The 22,164-nt window shown below is 37.3% G+C and overlaps 1 protein-coding gene across 1 annotated transcript in view; it reads left to right on the top strand.

Annotated features, from left to right (window-relative positions):
- Positions 1-22,164, top strand: part of OTOG (otogelin) — a gene marked incomplete at its 5' end in the record, with an annotated part of 99,221 nt that overhangs the window by 9,199 nt on the left and 67,858 nt on the right. The window contains 14 exons of the mRNA XM_084263128.1: positions 3,316-3,408; positions 3,626-3,780; positions 4,162-4,280; positions 4,542-4,747; positions 6,323-6,453; positions 7,295-7,401; positions 8,209-8,318; positions 9,139-9,264; positions 10,581-10,689; positions 11,534-11,580; positions 12,274-12,419; positions 18,589-18,721; positions 19,439-19,616; positions 21,416-21,540. Coding sequence (XP_084119254.1) covers positions 3,316-3,408; positions 3,626-3,780; positions 4,162-4,280; positions 4,542-4,747; positions 6,323-6,453; positions 7,295-7,401; positions 8,209-8,318; positions 9,139-9,264; positions 10,581-10,689; positions 11,534-11,580; positions 12,274-12,419; positions 18,589-18,721; positions 19,439-19,616; positions 21,416-21,540 — 1,785 coding nt within the window. The remainder of the gene's footprint in view (positions 1-3,315; positions 3,409-3,625; positions 3,781-4,161; positions 4,281-4,541; positions 4,748-6,322; positions 6,454-7,294; positions 7,402-8,208; positions 8,319-9,138; positions 9,265-10,580; positions 10,690-11,533; positions 11,581-12,273; positions 12,420-18,588; positions 18,722-19,438; positions 19,617-21,415; positions 21,541-22,164) is intronic.

Below are 22,164 nucleotides of genomic sequence, written 5' to 3'. Positions count from 1 at the left end.
TATTGGGTTCATGTGGCAAGGTTTTGGTAGTGAGGGGAGAGTGAATGCTACAAGGGTGGCTTCTGTGAGAAGCTGCTAGAAGTCTCTTCTATGTCCAGTAGAGCCAATGAGAACTTGTTTCAAGACAGACCAGCTGCTGACAGAGTCTGAGGCTGTTAGTGACAGTAGCAGCACCTCTGGGATAACACATTTTATAAGGGAAGAGTGAACACTGGGGCAACAGCAATATTGGAGAAAGGAGTGAGAATATGAAACAACTCTGTTGACACTATGGTCAGAGAAGGAAGAGATGCTGCAGGTGCTGGAGCTGAGCTTTCCCTGCAGCCTGTGGTGGAGCAGATACCTTCCTGCAGCCCATGGAAGACCCCATGCTATGGCAGGGGGATGCCCAAAGGAAGCTGTGTCCCTGCGGAAAGTCCCTGTTAGGACCTGTGGCCCCAAGAAGACAGAAGCCAACACAGTAGCAGGTTTGCTGACAGCACTTGTGACCCTGTGGGGGAAACACTGGAGCACTACTGTCCTGAAGGACTGTAGCCCATGGAAGGGCCCCATGCTGGAGCAGAGGAAGAGGCATCTTCCCCCCCAAAGGAGGAAGTTGCAGTAGAGACTGTGTGATGAACTGACCACAGCCCCCATTCCTTGTTCCCCTGTGCTGTTGAGGGGGAGGAGGGAGAGAAAATTTGGAGTGAAGTTGAACCAGGGTAGAAGGGGTAAGGAGGGAAGGTGTTTTAAGATTTTAATTTTTATTTCTCATTACTCTCATTTGATTTGCAATAAATTAATTTCTCCAAGTTGAGTCTGTTTTGCCTGTGATGTTAATTGGTGAGCGATCTCCCTGTCCTTATCTTGACCCATGAGCCTTTTGTTATATTTTTCCCTGTCCAGCTGAGGAGGGGGAATGATGGAGTGGGCATCTGGTTTCTAGCCAGAGTCAACCTACCACACTGTGCACAGTCAGAACTTCACAAAGAGGAAAATGCTCATCATTAAGTCATTTGTCTTCCAATTCAAATTTGACTAACTCCCATTCTCCCTTAAAGGGAGTGAGGGGGATCCTTCCTAGTAATAGTAAGCATCCCCCAGATCAGCAAACTGTGTGCAGAATCTGAGCAAGCGTGGCTTGAAGCAGGTTACCTGAGCCATGCTTAAAGGGAATCGTTCAACCTGAAACATCAAAAGGGGTCTGACTTCCTCTACAGCTAAGAGGAACATGACTTGCAGTCTAATTGCAGATTATTGTAATTGGACAGGCAATAGGGCATAATCTTAGAGAAGCAAAGAACAGAGACCTGAGCTCTGATTACATGGGCCTTGCACAACTCCAGATGAAAGAGATCAATGTCTGCCTCTCTTGACAAGAGGAATAAGGCTTTTACATTAGTGACAAGATTGGCCACTGTGAGTATGTAAATGAGATGGCTTGGTCAGAATAAATACATGGTGCTTGTATTAGTTTTTAAATTGAACTCATGCTGGCTGGGTAGGGAATGGAGCATTCTGTTTAACTCTGTCTGCTTGCTTTACCTGCTTTGTTCTTTTCAGTGTGGCTTTTTTTTTGTTTTTGAGGGACAGGGTATGTGTGTTTGTGTTTAAAACAAAGGAATCTCATATTCAAATATCTTGAAATTCTTCACGTATGCAATTATTTTTTATATAACTTTGCAAATGGAAATGGCCTTATAAACACCATTTAACTATAAACTGACAAATTTTGGTAGAATTTGGTAAGCAAGGGTTCTGTTAACTTGTAACTGAAGATAATATTTTGTAAAATTACATGGCCTAAAGTAGGTGAACATGTGAGATGTTTTCTGATTAATCATGGTACACTGTAAGTTTCTTGACATTTTCCTCATTCTAGCATTGCAGCCAGTTGTGAGCACAGATCCTCTTTCTTAAAAGTCTCTAGGATTTCACAAAGTAGAAGGAACTTTAAATATGACCTTTCCTCATTAAACATCTACGTGCACCATGCTTTTGTAAAACAGCTGGTGATGATGTTAGAGATAGCCTCACAAAAGGCTAAGTCTTAACAGTATTTAAGCTCTGAATTCTGACAAGAGTTTACATGTGAATTAAATGTGGGCTGCAAATTACTTGATGTGTACATCTGACAGCAATTTGTACATGGTAGATACGCTTGAAGACCAGGTGAGGTTTTTAACTCGCACTGGAAGCCTTGCTCAAGCTAGTAGCAGCTTAAAATAACCTGGAGAAAGTTTGTAGCACCTTGTTAAAAATACTGTTTCTGATTGTTAACAGAGGTTTATTTGCTTTTGGTTAGGGTACCTGCATGTATCTTGCTTTTGGATTATTTTATTGTATTTGAAGCTCTTAAGAGTGTATGACTCACTGACTTCTGTAATAGTGCTTCTACTGCTAGTGATGATCCTCTGAAGAGTGATTTTGTCAAGGCAGTTGTAGTGTTTACCTGGATTGTCAGAAGTGAACCCAGCTTTATTTTTGACTACATCAGGCTTTATTTTGCCTTCAAACACTCTTGAGCAAAGCTTTTTCAAAAGCCTGAAGGTAATCTCAGTATGTTAGGACTCTTGTGTATTTAAGTGATATTTCATAAGCAAAGGTTTTACTGAAATGGGAGTAAAGATCTCTTTCTGTGAATTCTGATTTTCAGGACAGCACTTAAAAATTAATATATAAGATTTTTTTCACGAATTACATGTTTGCAAGTTAAAGATGACAAGAAGGCAGAGTCTTCAGTTTGTCTCTTCTGAAACAGCTTCTGTGAACAACCTGTCTGCAACAAATACAATCTCAGTTTCTGTTTTCCAAACACAAAAATGGCTATGATTGCATAGGACTCTATTGAGTACTGCTAGTGGTTGGCATTCTTAGAAGTTGTAAGATGGAAGGAGGGCAGACAGCTGAAAGATTTACAACTGGGATCTCAATATTTGTATTTCTAGGGGCAGCAGGCTCCCATCCCATTAGATCTTACTCATACAGTGTTATTTGTAGCAATGATTTATGTAAGGATATAGAAACCATGTTTTTTTCTTGTGCAATACTTGTTGAGATCCTCTGTTCATTGCTTATGGGACTAAAACTTGTCAGGCTAACAGATGTCAGTCATTTTGATTTGACTTCTCCAAATGTGCAATAGACTTACTTCCTCTAGGTGTATTTCCTGAGGTGAAGCTTTTGCAGTGCTTCTTGTTTGTGAGGCCTATGGCATTCTCTTGGGCATTTAAATGCTAAGCCAGCATGTTCTGTCATTTATAGAGTTTCCTGAGTCTTAAGAATAAAAATGATCCTGATCAATTTTGAATATGCCTTTTTTTTCCCCACACCCAGATTCGTTCACTTGTTTTAATGGAGGTGAGTGTGTCTACAGAGAACTGTGCAACTGCAGTAGATTTAATGCAACTGGACCAAGATGCCAGACAGGTGTGTAAAGAAAGAAAATTAACTGGATTTCTGGGATTGAACTTGGGTTCTCACAGTTACATGAATGACTACCCTCTGCCAAAAGGTTCCTTCGTGCCATAATATTTTTCCCTCTTTTCTGTGGTGCTATTTCATAGTGTACCAAATACATACATCTCAACTGCAGACTGCATCCAAAACCCAGTGATACTTCTGAAGTAAACCCTCTTTTTGTTAGTGCATAATACAGGTGCTGAAAGAGATCATATATGCAGAACATGGGGTCAATATAATTTTGAAACTTTTGATGGACTCTATTACTATTTTTCTGGGAAATCCACATATGTGCTTGTGAGACATACCGAATTAGATGAACAGAGTTTTTCCATACAGGTAGGGGACTGCACTTCTATGTTCCTTTTCGCTGTTTTTGCCCTTGTTAATAATGTGTTCATATTTAGAGATTAAAAATAATGACTGTATGGGGCTCTCAAATGTAATCTAGCTGTAATTCTAATGTGATGTGGGCTACCAGTTACTACAGCACAAAATGCAAACAGCTGGAAGGAAGCTGATCTGTGTGCTTTCAAAATCTGCTGCTGCTGGGGAAAGATACTCTAAGAGTGCTAATTGTGCTCACGTTTTTGGGGAAGAGTGGGAACAAGCCACTTGCTCATATGCTGAGGGTGGGCTTGGTAGTATTAGTTATGTAACATGGTTTGCAAAGAGTTTGATTAAAATCTTGACTTTGACACTAGCAATTTTATTTTGCAGGTGAATAATGATCCTGAGTGCTATTCTTCTCCTTACTCCTGTAAAAGGTCCATTAGTTTATTCTTTTCTGGAGATGAGCAGATAAAGATGAGCAGTGAAGTCACATATAAAGGATTCAGGTAATTAGACTCATGTTTCTGTTGCTATAGTTACACTGGAACTAATCTCATGATACTGATGTGATAAGATATGTAAACTAGATCCCTTACTGTTTAGTAGCTTAAAAAAAATCTGTCCAAACCACAACTATAAAAATTATTCCTCGTGTGCAGAGTAGTATCTGAGGAAGATGGTGTCTAGGTGAGTGGCACATAGTATCAAAAAGCATAGCTGTTGACTTTCTCATGTAAAGTTGGTTTTGATTTCATTTCATTTCTCAGAGTACAGTTACCTTATATTATTGGAAACCTACACATTCAGAAGCTAGCTGGATATTTCCTAGTCAGGCACCAGTATGCTTTTACTCTGGCTTGGGATGGTATGTCTGCAGTGTATATCAAAATGGCACCGGAATACCTGGGCAAAACACATGGACTGTGTGGAAACAACAACGCTGTCCTGCAGGATGATCTTGAAACTAGTTATGGTGAGTATATAAAATACTTCCTTCTATGTTAACACGTGGGGTTTCTTGCTGGTGAATGAAATGTTACTTTGCTTAATTTTTTGTTGTAATGCTAATTGGGTATAGAATGGGTGACTTTTGAAAAGGAAACTACAGTACGGAAATACTTCTGGTAGATTATATTGTTAGTGAAGAGAGACAATTTAATATAGATGGGGATCTGAGGAGGGAGAACTTTAAAAACCATGGGATTACGCTGTTTTATATTGTTACCTACAATGATATTTGTACTTCAGCTTCCTAGGACTTGAAAGGTAAAATCTACTTTTAAATGTTCACTCCTTTAGCAATTTTATTTAGGAGCCTGTGGAAGCCTGAGATACTGCTATTGGAAATAAAATTTATTTTTAATTAGCAAATCAAAGCAATGAAGAATTCCCAGCCTCATTTGATCAGGCACTTCATTTATGCTGACACTTTTAGAAGTAACCAGTGATCCTTGGATACCAACTTGAGATACTTCCAAGAGTCTTGGCTTTCAGTAAATACTGAGTGAAGACGTCTATAAAATAAAAAGAACCAGGGATAAAAATCAGACCCCTTGAAAGGTATCTCAAGTTACATGATAAAAACTTCTGGAACTCATTGCTTCAGGCTGTTAACTCTTTGCTCCTCCTCTTTAAGGGCACTTCTGTAAAGTACTAGGTACTAAGAGTAGGTTTCTGCTGTTGTGTGTGTCATTCCATTTTAGAAAACATCAACCCAGTGCTAATATCAGCTCTTACCCCCATTGAATAGTTTGCTCATTAAATCAAAATGCTTTAAAAAAATACCAAGATCAATAGCTCATTGTTCTCATTGCCTTCAGAGACTTTCTTCTACCCTCTCACATTTCTCAGGATATCTGTCACATAAAGCTGTGATTGTAGCACAGGTTAATACACTGCATACTAGCTTTATCCAATTAGCTTAGGGAGCAGTAGTAATAAAGATATGGCAAGATATACATTTCTGGGTAATCCAAGTAGTGATCAATGGTGCCCATTTCTCTGTGATGGGTTAGACCTTTCTTAGCTAGTTTAAAGGAGTGCAGATGTTTCTGCTTCAATAAAAAAGTCACACCTTTACTTGGTTAATGTATACAATCATTTTGTACCCTTGCAGGGATCCAGGAATGTCTCATCTGTCTTGGGTTTTAGACTCTGGTGGAAGTTTCATACAAAGTAACAGCATAGACCTATGTATACATGGTTTATTACAGCCTCCTCCCCCCCCCACCCCCCCCCCACCCCCTTTATTCTATTGGTGGACTGCAGCAGGCACAGTCCTGCTTCCTAAAGCTCTTTGTTTCCAAATTGGCTAAGTAAACTGCTTTCTGTCATTCTAAAGCCTTCCTACTATAGTAACTTTTAAAAGTATTTTAGTTTCTTGAAAGGAACAGATTATCTTCAGACTAACATCCGTTTTGTTTAGTTGTAGGAAGTGCTTGTCACTCCCTGCTTGCTGTGATGTTTTGATTATTGAGATGTTTTCCTGGGAAATCCTATAAAACATTGTTCTTCTGGGGCACTGTGTGACTTTGTGTGTCTTCTTTAGGAAAACTGACAGATGATGTAACAGAATTCGTAGAGAGTTGGCAGGAAAATCCTCCACAAGGAACACCAAATTGGGATAAATCTTTTCCCAGTGTACCTCCCTGCCTGACACAAAGCCATGATTCTCTACAGGTTTGGATCAACACAGAAGGATTATTACAATAGTTGATGATTCTAGTTGGAGTGAGAATTTCACTTAATGCTTTGAAGGATACTAGAAATATTCTCTGTGGGGTTTTTGGGGGGTGGAGGAGCTTTGAGGTGGATTAAAATGATTGCTATAGCATAGCTTCCTTTGTCCCTTCCCCATTCCCCTCATACTTCTGTTGTGTATGAGTTTGTAATTTAATTCATTATGTTTTCAAATGTTATACTGACTGATAGCAGACAATAGAAGTGTTTGAATCTGGGACTAAATGAGTAAATACTTGTAAAGTAGGAATACTTTCTAGAGCTGGTTCCTGTTCCTTCCCTTGGGAAGGTTATAAAGAGGTAGGCAGACAAAAACAGAATGAGAAGTAACTTGCCAATGTTTAAAATATGAATTATTGTTACTTTTGTCTGTCAAGTTAAAGTAGTTTTTCCTTTTAAGTGATAGTTTCAAAGTACTTCATATCTCGAAAATAAAGTTGATGCCAGACATGCTTTTTTTCTGTTGTCTTTTACATGTGTAATTTAACTAAAAGGAAGACTATTTCAGGTCATCTGGGCTTAACTACAACATGGTTTCTGCCTTTCTGAGGGAAGTGATATGTTTTACTACCATTGGTATGACCTGGGATAAAAAAAAAGAAAACCCGTGTTATGAATAGTCTGGCATGGAGACTGTTCATACATTGCTAGTCCCTGCTTCTAGATGAGGAAAGGGATTCCTAGTCACAGACTGATGTCTGTTCTGATTTTCCATAGTATTCTATTCTGCTGAGGTTTATTTCTTAAAACCTCTTCACAACAGCTCTCTCATTCATTTCAGAGGACATACACTCTGTGTAATATCCTGTTACATCCCCCATTTGAACAATGTCACGAATATGTGAGTCCTTTTCCTTTTATGGCAAGCTGCACCAATGATCTTTGCACGTAAGTGAATGTTCTTGGGTAATTCAAAAGCTATTATAAAAAGCATTGCCCTTGTATTACGAGAATGAATTGTAAATGTTAACCAGTGTGTGTCTTTTTATGCTTATCAGTTTTTATCTAATATTCTTTTATCATCTTGCTTTCTTCAAGTTTTACTGCCAGAAATTTCTGTGGAATTGCTCCTGTTGTTGCTTGTGGGTTTTTTTGTTTTGTATAAGAATGACCAAAATATTTTCATAAATAATGACCCAGATATTTTCATAATTTGTTAGTGTACCTTCCTTTGAATATTATTCTGGTGGCTCAACATCATTAGTATTTCTAACCTTATTGAAAAGAAATAGTAAATAGACCGGTTTGGCATCTGTAAGCCATATGTCAATCCAATGAAAAGAGGAAATTGATTGCTATTTGAATGAATGCTATTATTTCACAACTTGCTATGCTCCTTGTCCAAGCAGTTTGAACTACTTAACAGTCAGAACAGGAGAAGGTAATTTCCATTTCTTGAACTGTGTTGACTTGCTGGTAGAGTCTTACATGTTCTTTTAATGATCTTTCTGAAGGATGTTACTCCTTTTGTAAAAATCAAGATCTTTATTTGCATCTCTGCTGTATCTCTGGCTTTCATGGGTTTATTCAGGACATTTGTGTCAGGTGTCAAATGTGCTGATGACCTGTACGCAATTGTGGCAAAATATCTTTTCCGTTGAAGACTTACTAAAACAACACTGTGCCTTAGAACACTATTAAAGTAGATGTTTGAATGTAGGTAGAAAATAATATGTCCATTTTTATTTGTGTAAGGTCAGCAGTTGATAATGCAACTTGGTGTCGAGCATTAACTGAATATGCCAGAGCATGTGCCCAAGCAGGAAAGCCACTTCATGGATGGCGAATGTACTTTCAGCAGTGTGGTATGCAGATGCTTTCATGCTTGGAAAATGCTGTTTAGTAGTTATATTTTGGAAAGAGTTCTCTTCATACCTTCATAGTTTTACTTCTTTGTCCTTCCTCCTGTTTTGAACTCATATAGTTCTTAATGAAAACATAACTATGGACTCATTTCAAGGTTACATAAATGCAATGGAATTTCTTTTTATGTGTGTAAAGTGTACTGAATGTATTTAAGCATTAAACTTATTAGAATGTGTTTTAAGAACTTTCTTACTAAAACATCAGAGATTCTTTAAGATGGTTAACCATTTGTTTTTTCATAGAGCTACCTTTTCAAATATTGTCAAAGTTGTCATAACTTTCTGATGTGTAAAATGTGTGTCATGAGTGTTTAAAAATACATTTTAATTACATTTACCTAAGTCTTCATCTTGGAAGATAATCTAATCTGCCTGTCCGGAAAACAGGGACAAAACTATGTTGTCATTCAGAAGGTTTCCCTCTTGTTTCCAAAAATGTTTCTTAATGGATGTTCTACCACTTCTTATGCTGGTCTGAGTATCTAAATAGCTCTGCTGTGAGAAAGTTGCACTAAGTCTCCCCTGGTATAATTTAAGATTATTCCTTCTCAAGGGACCTTTGACAGGCAGAATATGAATATAGATATATATATATATTCTCTGTGTGTGTTATGAAAGTAATTGTTTCATTGCTCTAGACAACAGATGCTTAGTTGATTTACCAAAATGTAAATACCTGAAAAAAACATATGCAAAGTGTTTAAACTGTAAGACAGCAGCCCAATACCTTTTAATTTCTCTACCTGTTACTGATTTTTAGTGATAACCTGTGCTGAACCCTTGACCTACAATGAATGTATCAACTGTTGCCCTGTTTCATGTCATCAACAATCACAGTGTATTGACAGTGGGCTTCCCTGCATTGATGGATGCTACTGTCCAGATGGTGAGTTTTGTTTCTCCAATATATATTATTTGATTCCACACAATGTTCAGATTGTTCTCCCTCTACTTCACATACCTATATGGCCCAACTAGATTAGGGTGTTTACAGGAGCTCTTTATAAATGCAGTGCCATCAAAGTCTAGATGAATGACTGTTTTCCTTGTCACTGAGACAAACCTTTTTCTCCCTCCAACAAGCTAGAATAGGTTTCAGCACAAATCTACCACATTCTAGCCACAGAGCTCCACAGTTTGAGTGGGGTTTTTCTCTGTTGCTGACACGACAGCCAATCTCCTGGTTAGTGGTTGTTGCTTGGGGCTTTTTTGAGTTATTTTGGTGGGTTGTTTCATTTGGGATTTTTGGTTGGTATTGGATATTTGGTTTGATGGGGGTTTTTTTGTTTTTTAATATTTATTTTTTTTTAAGAATATCTACAAGGTCAGGTGCTTAGAGCTCAAAACTGTGATGTGATTAAAACTTATTCTTGTGGCTGGAAACAGGTTTTTATATTGAGATTCTTACACGGTTGTATGGTCCTGGCAAGGTGGCCTATAGCAACGTTTTACCCTTATTACCAAGATATAATTTTACCAGTTTTTCCTTTGTTAGAGGCTTCTCTTGGGTTCACAATTCTGACAGAGAAAGTTACAGAATCATAGAATGTTTTGGGTTGGAAAGGACCCCAAAAATCTAGTTCCAACCCCTTGCCATGGGGGAGAAGCCACAGCTTCTCTGGGCAACCTGTTTCAGTGCCTCACCATCTTGAATAAAGAATTCCTTTCCATTTTTTATGCCATGGATCTTCAAGTCTTTCCTCTTATATGTACCCTGATGGTTTATAAGTAAAATAATCTTTGTCAAATGTTTTATCTTTTATGGGCTAGTAAAGTTTTTTAGCTTCTGGCACTCTGATAATGGAATAACTGTATCCAAAATGAATCAAACAAAACGACAAAGCAAGAAATTCTTAGTGGAATGAAGACTAAACAGTGCCTTAAAACAGGCAAAGATTTTTAAAAAAGAAGCCAATGTTTCTCATAGCAGCATATTTTGATTTTTGTGTTTGTATTTCACCTCCTCCCCTCTCCCAGTACTAAATACTTGTTATTCATACTGTTGTTAGCGTATATCAAGCAATTTAGGGACTTGGCCAAGTAATATATTTTATTTAATATAATTCAAATGTATACATGTTCTGCAAAGATCACTACCAAATAGTCTGTGTGAGTATTTGTGGTGTTCTTGGGTATACTTGTTGGTGCTCCATCAGCTATTTGTACAGATATTTCACTTTTTTCTTGTTTTATTTCTTCTAGGCTTAATTTATGAAAATGAATTGTGTGTCAAGCCTATAGACTGTCCCTGTGACTACCATGGTAGTTTCTTTGAAATTGGCTCAGTGGTTTATGAGGAATGCAATAACTGGTTAGTACGTCTTATTTTTATGCTGTGGACGTAATCTTTTCATGGTCATGAGGGACAACTTCTTCAAGGCATATTTCAGTCAAAAATTAGATAAAGTTGCTAAGTCTTCACTGTTTCTACATACAAAACCTGTTGTTCCATATGTTTTGCAATGAAAGTAAAGTTAAAAGAAACTGTAGAGCTGTTGACGTGGAAGAGCAAATGACATAATGCAAAGAATACCATAATGTTTAGTACCCTTTTCACCATGAACTCTGCCTCAAACTAAAAGGAATCTAAAATTTGAAATTTTGACAGGAGAGTTACTTCATCTCCTGTTTCTGTTGTCTCACTTGGACACAAAGTCTAATGTCATTATGACACTAAGCTGCTGTTTTGGGAATTTCTAGGTTAATTTTATACACTGGAAAGAAAAGTTTGTATGAAGAGATAATGCCTTTTATTGGATCAACTTAAATAAAATGGATGGGCTTGCAGATGTGCAACTTCTTTTTCACAATGTTTCTATTTTTTTAAAGTAATGAGATTCAAATGGCTTGTGGTTACTCTTTTCAATTTTAATCATCCTTAACCTTTTATAGTGGTTATCGAGGAGCTAACAAGAAAGAAAATTGTTACTGAATGCATAGATGAAATTTCATCTGGTCATATCCTGATGACAAGCTCTTGCCACAGCTTCTAGACATTCTAGTGACTGTGGTAACAATGTTGCACCCTTTTGTGAGACTCAGGACACTTCGTCCTCATTTCATATAGAAGAAATCCAGAAAGAACAACTGAAGGGCATATATATTTCACAAAAAAAAATGAAAAAAGTATGAAACACTTTTTGTTTTTATTTCAGCACTTGCATTGGAGGAAAGTGGATTTGTACAAATCTTACATGTCCAGGTATATGAAAGTCCTGAATACTTATGTTTTTTAATGATTGAATTTTTACTTGGGGTAAGCTATTATTGTTAGATCTTAATGTAATATTTTGTTATATATTTTGCATTTTTATTTCTAGCTGCATCTAAACACATGTCCACACACAGTAGATTAAAATGATCTGAATAGCAGGCATCTGCCTTGTAGCTTAGCATAGTAATATGTCTCCCTATATATCACGATAATGTCTCTGATACAGGACACTTACCTGATCATGCTTGTCATTATGGTCAAAAGGATTTTGCATGTTAAAGGTACACATGCCTTCATAATTCTTATTGTTACCAGTAGGTTCAAGCAGTAGTCTCAGGGTTATCAATTAACTGTGGGAGTGCTTAATATTTCTGCAAATCAGTTGTTGGAATCACAATCAAATACCCAGAATTGAAAGATCACACATATAATTGCCTCCTGTTGGGGAAAGAATTGTTTAGGTAACCTGGACTGGCATCCGGTAGGGACTCCTTATCAAAAGCAAGGATAAGGTTCAGTTCCCACCCACCTACCCAGTACCTGATTGTAATATGAATATAGTTCTTTGAATTCTAGCATGTATCAGAGTGTATGAACTCTACCGCATTAATAACTGTGGACAGTTAACTCTCTTTTCTACATTTCTACAATATTAAATCCAGTATTTGTTATGTTTGTCAGCTGAATGCTCAGTTTCAGGAGACATTCACTTCACGACCTTTGATGGGCGCAAATACACTTTCCCAGCTACCTGCCAATATATTCTAGCAAAAAGCCGTACATCTGGAGCATTTACCATATCCTTGCAAAATGCTCCTTGTGGACAGGTAAGACTTAGAACCTTCTTCTGATGTTTGTATCCTGAAGGGTTTGTTAATCGGGAGGGAGTGTTTAAAAAAAGAAAGCTACCTGTGATTAAGCCTATTTATTAATCAGTAGCAACAATTTTCCTTAAGTATGAATTAGTTGAACAGCAACAGTGCAGAGGAATTCTATGCCAGTTTTCACATTTGCTTGCAATAAACAGGAAAGATTCTGCTAGTGTTCTGATTCATTGTTCATTCAGTAGCACCAGGGTGGTTCACACAGCAACCCTGGATGATGGCTTGTTTTCTTGAGCTTTCTGAGTACATGTTTTTGGATTTGCAGCCAGCCCAAAATAAGCTACTGCTTGAAGGAAGAATGACTTTTTTTTGTGCCTCAAATGGAGGTTCTCTTTCAGCTTTCTTCTTGAAGCTTGAAATTTACTTCTAATGTTTACAGGAAAAACTTTGGATAGTGTTTGGGACAGCTCTCTCAGGTTTGTGTATGTATCGGTGTTACTGTTGTTAAACTGGTGCCCTTTATAATTTATTTCAGCCAAACATGGTCAATGATACTAAATGTGCTCCTACTTCAAAAGTTTCCGATGCTATACACAGAAGTCACTGTATATCCAAGACCCTTCTTTTTCCTTTGTTGTCATGTACGTGGATTTCTGAACATGTGTTACTGTACATGTGAGGTATAGAACACTGCTAAGATATTAATTAGAGCATTTCTTTCTTATTACAGTCTTGACAGGCCTTGTAATTTTAAGGAAGTTAACTCAAGTTAGAATAAATCTTAAGCATGTGTAAGTGGTGAGAGACCTGAGGTTGACTGAGTTGAGTTGTTTTCCGGAGTTGGGCTTTCGTCACTGACTTTGATTTCTGCATATGTATGTAAGGGCAGAATTTGGCCAACTTTTATTTAGAGTCATGATGCTACTGTGGATGCCTACTGATTAAGCTGCTGAACTTGCTGAAGGAGCAAGATGTTAAACTTAAATCTGTTAAGCTTGGCCAGATTTAAGTTCTGTCGCCAATGGTCTTGTGTACTAATTTTTACCTAGGAGCAATATTGATGAACAATATTTTAAGTGTATATATATTTAAAGGTGACTTTTTGTGTATTGTGAGGAGGAGGCAGTGAAGGGAGGGCAAAAACAAAGACAAACTTTGTGGGTTGGGGTAAGAGTAGTTTACTGGGACAGCAAAGGGAGGGAGAAATAACAATAACAGAACTTTATAGCAAAATATATAAAACTGGTGATACAGAATGTAGTTTCCCAGACATACGGCTTAGAGGCATCCCAAAGTTGGACTGTCCCCAAACCGTGCATCCAGGAGCTGTGTGGTCCTCCCCACACTGCATCCCTTTATGCTGAGCATGACATCATTGATATGGAATACACCCTTTGGTTAGTTTGGGTCACCTGTCCTGGCTGTGTCCCCCTATGGCTTCCTTGATGCCCCCATCTTCTCCTTAGCAAAGCAGAATGAAAAGCTGAAAAGTTGCTTACTTCTTGGAAACAACTATAAACTTCAGCACTATAGTGGCTATACTAGAAAGAAAATAAACTCTATCCTTGCCAAACCCAAGACAGTTGCCATGCCATGCTATCTAAAGGCATATTTCAGTAAAGTATTTTTACCCTTGTGCACTAAAACCTACTTTTCTGTATGGCAGAGAAGACCTTTAAGCAGAAGGAAGTCATATTGAAATGGCACTGATGAGTTTATTGTAGAAATGGTTTATTTTTAATCCAGGTAAGAGATGAGAGACTGAGTATATGGAGCCCACTTCTCATCTCAGTGATAAAAGCTGAGAGGTAAGAAAAATAGTTTAGCTGGATAGAAGCCAAATTTATTTTCCAACTGATTGATCTGCAACTAAATGTCCTGCTATCTCTGCTATAGTTCCTGTAGGAAGTATATCAGGATATGAGGTGAGGTATGTGATGGCATAGAAATGTTATCAGCGTTGAAAAAGTTGGATTCCTGTGTTGTGAACACAACTTCTCTATCATGTTTTAATAGCCTCTTGCTCCCTGAGGTAAAAGAGTTAGAGTGAGGTCTGTGAAACGTGATATTGGCAGGGATGTGCCCATTAAAAGGACTTCTAGGCTTTAACATCTGTTTGCATTATCCTTATAGTTGGGAAGAATCTGGTGACCCTTATAGTATTTTCTGTTGTTTGGAAGATTGAGACTGTTTCAAGGTAAAACAGATCTGATAATTAGTACAATACCCCGGTTCCAGTGCATACTTCACCTGGCTTATTTTGTTTTTAATGAGTTTCATTGGCTTCATTCCATGCTAACCTTAGGTTCTTGAGGAGTTGATTAAGTTGATATCATCATCTAGAAGAAAAAACCCCAACAAGCTGTAAAGGAAAAAAACCCATAGGTATTTAACATAAATCTAAGTCTGATTCAATAGACCAGTCTGGTCAATATTCTCAGATGTTTGCAGAGTCCCAGAAGCTTTAGAAAGATGTTTGTATACTGAAGCTGTGTCCAGTACTGTATGGTTGAAGATAATCAAAGGGGATTTCCCAATGAGACACTCTAGACAACTTGTTGAGACATGATTTATTTCTTGCATTGAGATACCCCTCAGATCAATCTGCTGAAAACCCCATCTTTGGACAAGGCGACTGCAGCAAATATCTACTGTGGTACATTGTAGCATCTGTACTGTGGGGCTTACTCCCTTTTGTTTCACAGAACATTTATCTCTGTGTAAGACAAACATGCTTTTTGGTTTAATTGTGGTGGTGATACTTTTGTTGGGGAAAGTGATAATCAGATTAGTTGCCTTTCTGCAGCACTCTTGACATTGCAGAGATATGAATTCTTGCATCTTCTTCACCCTGACTTAGGGACTTTGGTTAATGTCTTTGCCTAAGTCTGTAGGCTTTTACTATTTGTTTGGCTTCATATTTCACCTGGACTTTAACAAAGCTACCCTGATTAGTCCCTAATAGCTATGGACTTTTACAGAGGTTTGAGTGAAGCATTCTGGATTTTAACAGCCAGGTGGATGATCAAAGACTTAGGTGATGTGTTCCAGAGCTATGTGATGCTAATGTAATTATCAGTGTACACTTGGTGAGGGGGTAGTGAGAACAGTTTGAATACTATAACACAAGAATGTGGGGCTTCAGTACAGCTATTCTACTGTCTTAACTAACAACTAGCTGGTACCACTTGGCAGAAGATCTGCTTTACAGTTCCCAAGGCACCATCCATTATCTTTTTCCCATTTATAAGAATTAATGAATTGAAATAGGAAGCTAAAAGATTTGTAGTTCAGAATCTCACATTTCTTGATGGTTTGAGGTTTTCTGTGCTTTAAAAAAATGAATAACCCCACAATTTATCAATCCCATCTCATTCAAGAAGATTAAAAAATGTAGAAAGAAAATACCTTGGGAGATTTTAGCTCTCAGAATCACAAAGAATCCAGTCACGTAGAGCCTTAGGGCTGGTGACATAAACAGTCATCAGGCAACAAGTTATTTCAAAACGATGCGAAATTTTGCTTAAGCACTTTTTGGAAGGAGAACCAGTCAAATGATCAGCACAGCTTAACCTTATCTGAGTTTCAGGTGACAGCCTCACTGGCTTTGTAGTTTTCATGATAAGGTCTTCTGAATATAGTGTGGGTGTATTGGGTTTTTTTTTAAGTGTCTGGTGAGAGAAATGTCCATTCCCGTGAAAACACCTGCTGAAGGTTGGCAGGGACAGTGCTGTGAAAGAAACAGTTCACTGGAACAGAGAATAATTGTCAGGCAGAATTTCTTCTTTAGTTTCAGCATGAAGGAATAATAAAGCTTTTGTCAATATCATGTAGTAATGTATATACTACAGAGGATTATTCTCTTGGCTCTGGTCTGCTATGTGTACCAGCTGGTGTTCTTTTATTTTCATCTTCTTAAAAGGTCGACAAATTGTCAATTTATAGCAACTGTTGCTGAATGATATGCAGAGAAACCCAATTTCTTAAAGAAATGAGATGACTAGATAAGCTACAAGAGTATGGCTTCACAATGCAAGTGTCTGTCTTCACTATCAGTCTGGAAGAGCTGGTTGAGCTGATGAAATATCTCCAGTTATTTTTATAATTTGCTATGTTTTAAGTTTCATTTTATAATTTCAACTGTTGGTGAAAGATTACAATTACACCATTAGAGACAGGGAAATTCTGAATGTGGCTTTTAATGTTTACAGACCACTGTGTGTATTTGTGTGCCTGGTACTTGAACTCACAAATGATCTTCTCTGTGCTAGTTCAGCATCTGTCAAAGCCACATGGTAGCGTTCAGAGATCCTTGCAGCTCTAGTACTTGTTTTTAAAGAGTAGGCAACATTTGCCCTGTATTAGGCAAGTCCTGGTGAAAGTTGATGAGAGCTGGATAAAAGTATCAGTGCTGGAACTGAGCATCCTGATCTGTTTGCCCTGTGAATGTTGCTGTTCACCTCTGTGTCTGGTGATGGAACATTTTTCTTTCTAAAAAATTCAGCAGTTATCAAATTCATTCTATTGAGAGCAAAATCTGGTAATCTTATGTGATTATTAAGCATGCTTTAATGATGATTCTCTCCCTATTGGCATTGAAAGCCAAAGGACCTGTAGTTATTCCCAAAGGCGGAACTCCTGGTCTGGAAATGTTTGTAAGAAGTGGCTAGTATTAATCATCTCTCTGGCTAGTTGCCATGTTATTTAGTACATGTGTATTTGTTACTGTGATATCTTGAAAACCTTTGTGTAGTCACTAGGCCTTGGACTTGTGCTGCTTTGCATCTGTGGTGTGGTGTCTAGTTGAAGGTCACTACAGTAACATAAACCATGAAGGAATATGTAGTGGTCTGGGACTTAAGTTAGGTGCCAACCAGTTTCAAGACTTGAAGACTTTTCTTAAACTTTCTCAAAAGCTTTTTTTAATGTTTGGATGTTTCTTCAGGCTAAAGTTTATAAAATGTGGGCTTTCATGTCTTGTGTGCGAACCACCCTCTTCTAAAAATAATTCAAGTTAAAACAAGTGGCTGAAGGTTTAAAAATAATTCTGTTTATAAGTCAGCATAAGTCCTAATGAGTTCTTAGAAACTTTTAAGTAAAGTACCAGAATAATGAATGAAAAAACCTCCAACTTAGCTAAGGTGGAACAAGCCCAATATAGTTGACTTATGTTTTGATTAAAGCAGTTAACTTGAATCCAAATCTTCATATTTAAGCTGTTACGAAATTTTGTTGTGTGGGCCATGTAGCTTCTTGGTCATGAAACTTTAGCAAAAGTCTCAATACTTTGTGTCTTTAGGATTTCAGTCGATTAGCTGCAGTTGGTGATGATGACAAGTGCCACTGAACAGGGGGGGTGTAGATGAGGTTGATCTAGGATTCTTTTGGGGTATTTTTAATTTAGACCGAAATAGAGTATTCCTTTCCATATGACATTTTGACTTGATTAGAGAGCCAAAATGGACATAAGAATAAGCAATGGTAGTAACAACAAGCAAGTTGGGCCAGTTGAATGTTGTGATATTTTATGCTGATGAGACGCTGCCTTTGTTTCATCAACATTCATTAAAAGGGAGCTTATGAACATACTCCACACTCAGAATAATGAACTCAATGCTAATTTAAATAATGATTCAATGGATGCTTCTCTCTTTCATTATTGTTTGCCTTTAAAATAATTTTATATTTAAATATGCTTTAAAAGAACCTGAACACTTTTTTTATATATCAGAATATATGTATTATATGGAATTATATAGATTATATATCAGAACATTTAAAGTACAAATTTGGATTTCTGTGTACTGCTGTGTGGATAATGCAGCCTTGTTTGTGGGAGTTAACTCAGCCTCTGTGGGTCTTTAATCACACGGTCTCATGAATTGCAGGCGGGACTGTGCTAAGCTATGTAAGAATTATTCAAGTCTCTCTTTCCAAATCCTACTTTTGAGCTGTATTTTCATAGATTACAGTTATATTTAAACATAAACATGAAATAATTTGAAATACTAAATTTTCTTATTTAGCTATAAGGCTGTTTTTCAAGTGTACCTTGCTAAGAAGCAAGATACAACTGAAAAAATTTAATTCCCCATTAATTATAGCTTTACTTGCACTATTATTCAACATTCACTGTTATTAATATTTCATTTTATTTTGCTCTTACTTGTAGAACCAAGATGGATCATGTATCCAATCAATTAGCCTTATTATTAAGCAGGACCCCAAGAGGCAAGTGACTCTGACTCATTCAGGAGATGTTTTGGTATACGACCAATACAAAATTAACCTGCCTTATGTAGATGGTAAGGAATAATATATATATATTATATATAACTCCTCTAAAGCAGTATTATAATGGTATATATGTATGTTATGATACTGTCAATATTGCTAACATACTGGAGTGGTATATTGTTAATATCAACATTGTAATTCGTGAAACATAAACTATTGATATGCTTTTTATGTTGATGGTAGGAGTTATACAGTAGCTGCATTGGGCTAGTGTCTTTTATGTTGAGTATGTTCTCTGTTTAACTAAAGGACAAATGCCATCTCTCATGTTTAAGAGGTTGGCTCTTTTCTGAGGGGAAATTCTTTTCTCTGATTCCATTTGATGTCTGTGGGACCTTGAATCATAGCAAAATTCCAAAAATAGGCTTTCATACAGGCAGCATATTGCTGGTGTTAGGATTAGATTGTCTGAATAAATTGTTTGCAAAACTATCTGCAATGGTTTTATCTTTAAATTGATTTGCTTTTAGTTAACATTTATGAATATTTCACTGAGCTCTAAGGTATTTTTATAAAGCTTGGTAACTATCATAAGGTTTTTGTCTTTAAAATCTAAATCAGTGTTAACTTTTGTGAGAACTCAATGATTATGGGAAAATAGGACCTTAATATGAAAAAAGTAGCTTAAAAACAATAAAAAAAGAACAACAATGAAATTGCAAGAAACAATGCAAATTGCAAGCAATTTTCCTTTGCCTTTCAACAATCTCTTTTTTACTCACCAGAGTTCTTTGAAGTACGGAAAATTTCCTCTGTATTTCTTCAAGTGAAGACACACATTGGATTACAGATACTGTATGACAGAGAAGGACTGAGGCTTTACCTTCAAGCTGATGGACGGTGGAAGGATGATACCGTGGGCCTTTGTGGAACATTCAATGGAAATATGGAGGATGATTTTTTGTATGAATAGCTGCAAGATTTCTATTTGCCAGTATATGAGTATCTACAGTTAGGATAGTAGATCAAGCGTGTACTGAAGTTGAATGGTTAGATACCAACAATAATTTGTTTTGAAATTTTGTGTTAGATAGTAAGTTTTAGCTTGCTAACAGAAAATATGTAGCTTCAACTACAGGATGTCAAGACAGATCCTGATTAAAAATATTTTAATGTAAAAATACAGTGAAATATATTTCACTCAAAAGTGCTAGTTTATCTGAAAAGTTATTTCCAGGATACCAAGTGGCCACTTTCTGCATGCCTGCAAGTCTCTGTCTCTCTCCAACTCCTATTTTCTTCTGCAAGTTCTGATCTGTTCTCTGCACAGAGCCTCTATTGTTCCGTGTCTTCGGGCCAGCAACAGAATTGGCTGTTGCCTGAGGTTCACTTCATTGCAATTCAGTGAAAAGTGGTCAGAGCTCCCTGAGCAACATAGTCAAGACTCTTGTTTGTCCTGCTGCTTTGCTGCTTATTCCTACATATACTAAAGAAGATTGGCTTACAGAAGATTGAGCAGCCTTAATGGAAGTGGGAGGAAGAGAACAAGAATTTAGAGTATACATAATATTTCTTTGACCAGGAGGAAAAAAAAGATAACATTTTTCTCTCAAAACAGGTGGAATTGTTAAAATTAAAACTAATAGAAAAGTGGGAAAACTTTCCATATTAATTCCCATTTCTAGTGGAATTTTGAACACATTCGGTCTTAAGTATTGTCAGAATATGACTTAAAATGAGGCTAGGAAATATATTGCCATTGAGATTCTTATGTAAAACTACTTGAAATATTTTTCTATTTGAAATAAGTTAATTTTGTAGAGAATTTTTGATGGCAACCTTTGAACAATTTCTCATTTGAGAACAAGTCCAGAAGTTGATATTTGTGATCATAATGTACAAGCATCTTGAAATGTACACAAAATGCCTAATACACAGATTTGGGAGACTTGCCATACAGTACTGTCTTTTACAGTGCCTCCTTCCCTGGCTACTTAACCAGAAGCAATACAACTGGCTGTATGCCTAATGCAACCTTTTCCCTAGAATTTAACATCGCATAAGTAAATGCATGGGATTCGGTCATTCACACTATACAATATAAATGAGCCTTGGTTATTTTTTTCCAAGTCTCCATCTCTGGAGATATTCAAGACCCGTCTGGATGCCTATCTGAGTGATATGTCCTAGGGAGCCTGCTTTGGCAGGGGGGTTGAACCTGATGATCTCTTGAGGTCCCTTCCAACCCCTACAATTCTATGATTCTATGATCTTTCAGCTTCTGCTGTCTCACAGCTTACAGTTATATCGCTGTATCTTGGACTTCTGTTCTTTCCCCTTTTTTGCAGGGACTAGAGTGCCTGGCAAGTCAGCTATCCAGGAACAGACAGGAAATTATAGGTAGAGGAGAGAGAAAGATGGATCAGATACCACTGAAAAGTCAGAAGTATGAATAAGAGGGTGCAGATTCAGACAGTGGTGCTTCCTCCTCTCTTGTGAAAACGGAACTTTGTCTGTTTTGATCTGTCCTTCCTTACAGAGTATCTAATGCCTCTAGAGCAGTCCTTCTCTTTCTTTTCTGGGCCTTTGCCTGGAAAGAAAGAGTCGAGTCCTGAAACCAAAGATGACAGTACTTTATGAGAGAGTGCCTGAGAATATGGAGTGGTGGAAGGGGAGCTTGAATCAGCTCTGCTGAAAGGGGGTGGTAGACACTGTTCTGTAAATTCACTGTATCTTTGTGACTGACTTGTCTTTTGTAAAAGATCTCCTGTTGGAGTAACTGAAAGCACCCCGGAGCTGTTTGGAAACACATGGAAAACTTCATCAGCATGCATTCTAGTGCATGATCGTTTGCAAATGGATCCATGTGATATTCATCTGCAGGCAGGTGGGCAGTGAAGGTCAATTGTTATTGACAAATGAATTTCTACTGAATGTATCTGCCAATTAAGTAATAACCAGCCCTACCCACAGAAAAAAATGGTTCTATATAGGTCGCATTTGTTGAGTTCAATCCTCTAACAAATTGTACAGTGTATTGCTTAAGTATTTTCTGATACATGCAGAGGTACTCGAAATACCACAGGTTTATTATTGGTATGCAATTACAATTTGTAAAGATAGACACATGTTAAAAGTTGGTTGTATGTCTAATACTGGTGATGCTACTAGATAAGATAGAGACTCAAAAGTGTTGCAGCATTCATTTTGTTAAAATGAATAAATGAAATACTTGATTTAGTTTTCTGCTATGAAGGAGAATGTGTATGAGAAAGATACTTATGCACTGCCAGCAGTTAGATTCAGCTGAAAGGGCACAGTTGAGAAATGATGCTGATGTGGCTGATGCCATGAGGACCATCGATGGTCACGAAGGCATCCTAAACAGTTATATCTGTTTCACAGTTCCCACTGTTTATTGTCTTGAACTCTACGTGATTCTAGACAACATACAGAGGTAAAATTTTTATTAAGGTTTTGCCTGTAATTTCAGCAGTGCTAGGAAATCATC

Source organism: Gallinula chloropus (genome assembly GCF_964237585.1).
Source record: "Gallinula chloropus genome assembly, chromosome: 4".
Lineage (NCBI taxonomy): Eukaryota > Metazoa > Chordata > Aves > Gruiformes > Rallidae > Gallinula > Gallinula chloropus.
The sequence above is the reverse complement of the archived record's forward strand: the minus strand, read 5'-3'. Positions and strand labels throughout refer to the sequence as shown.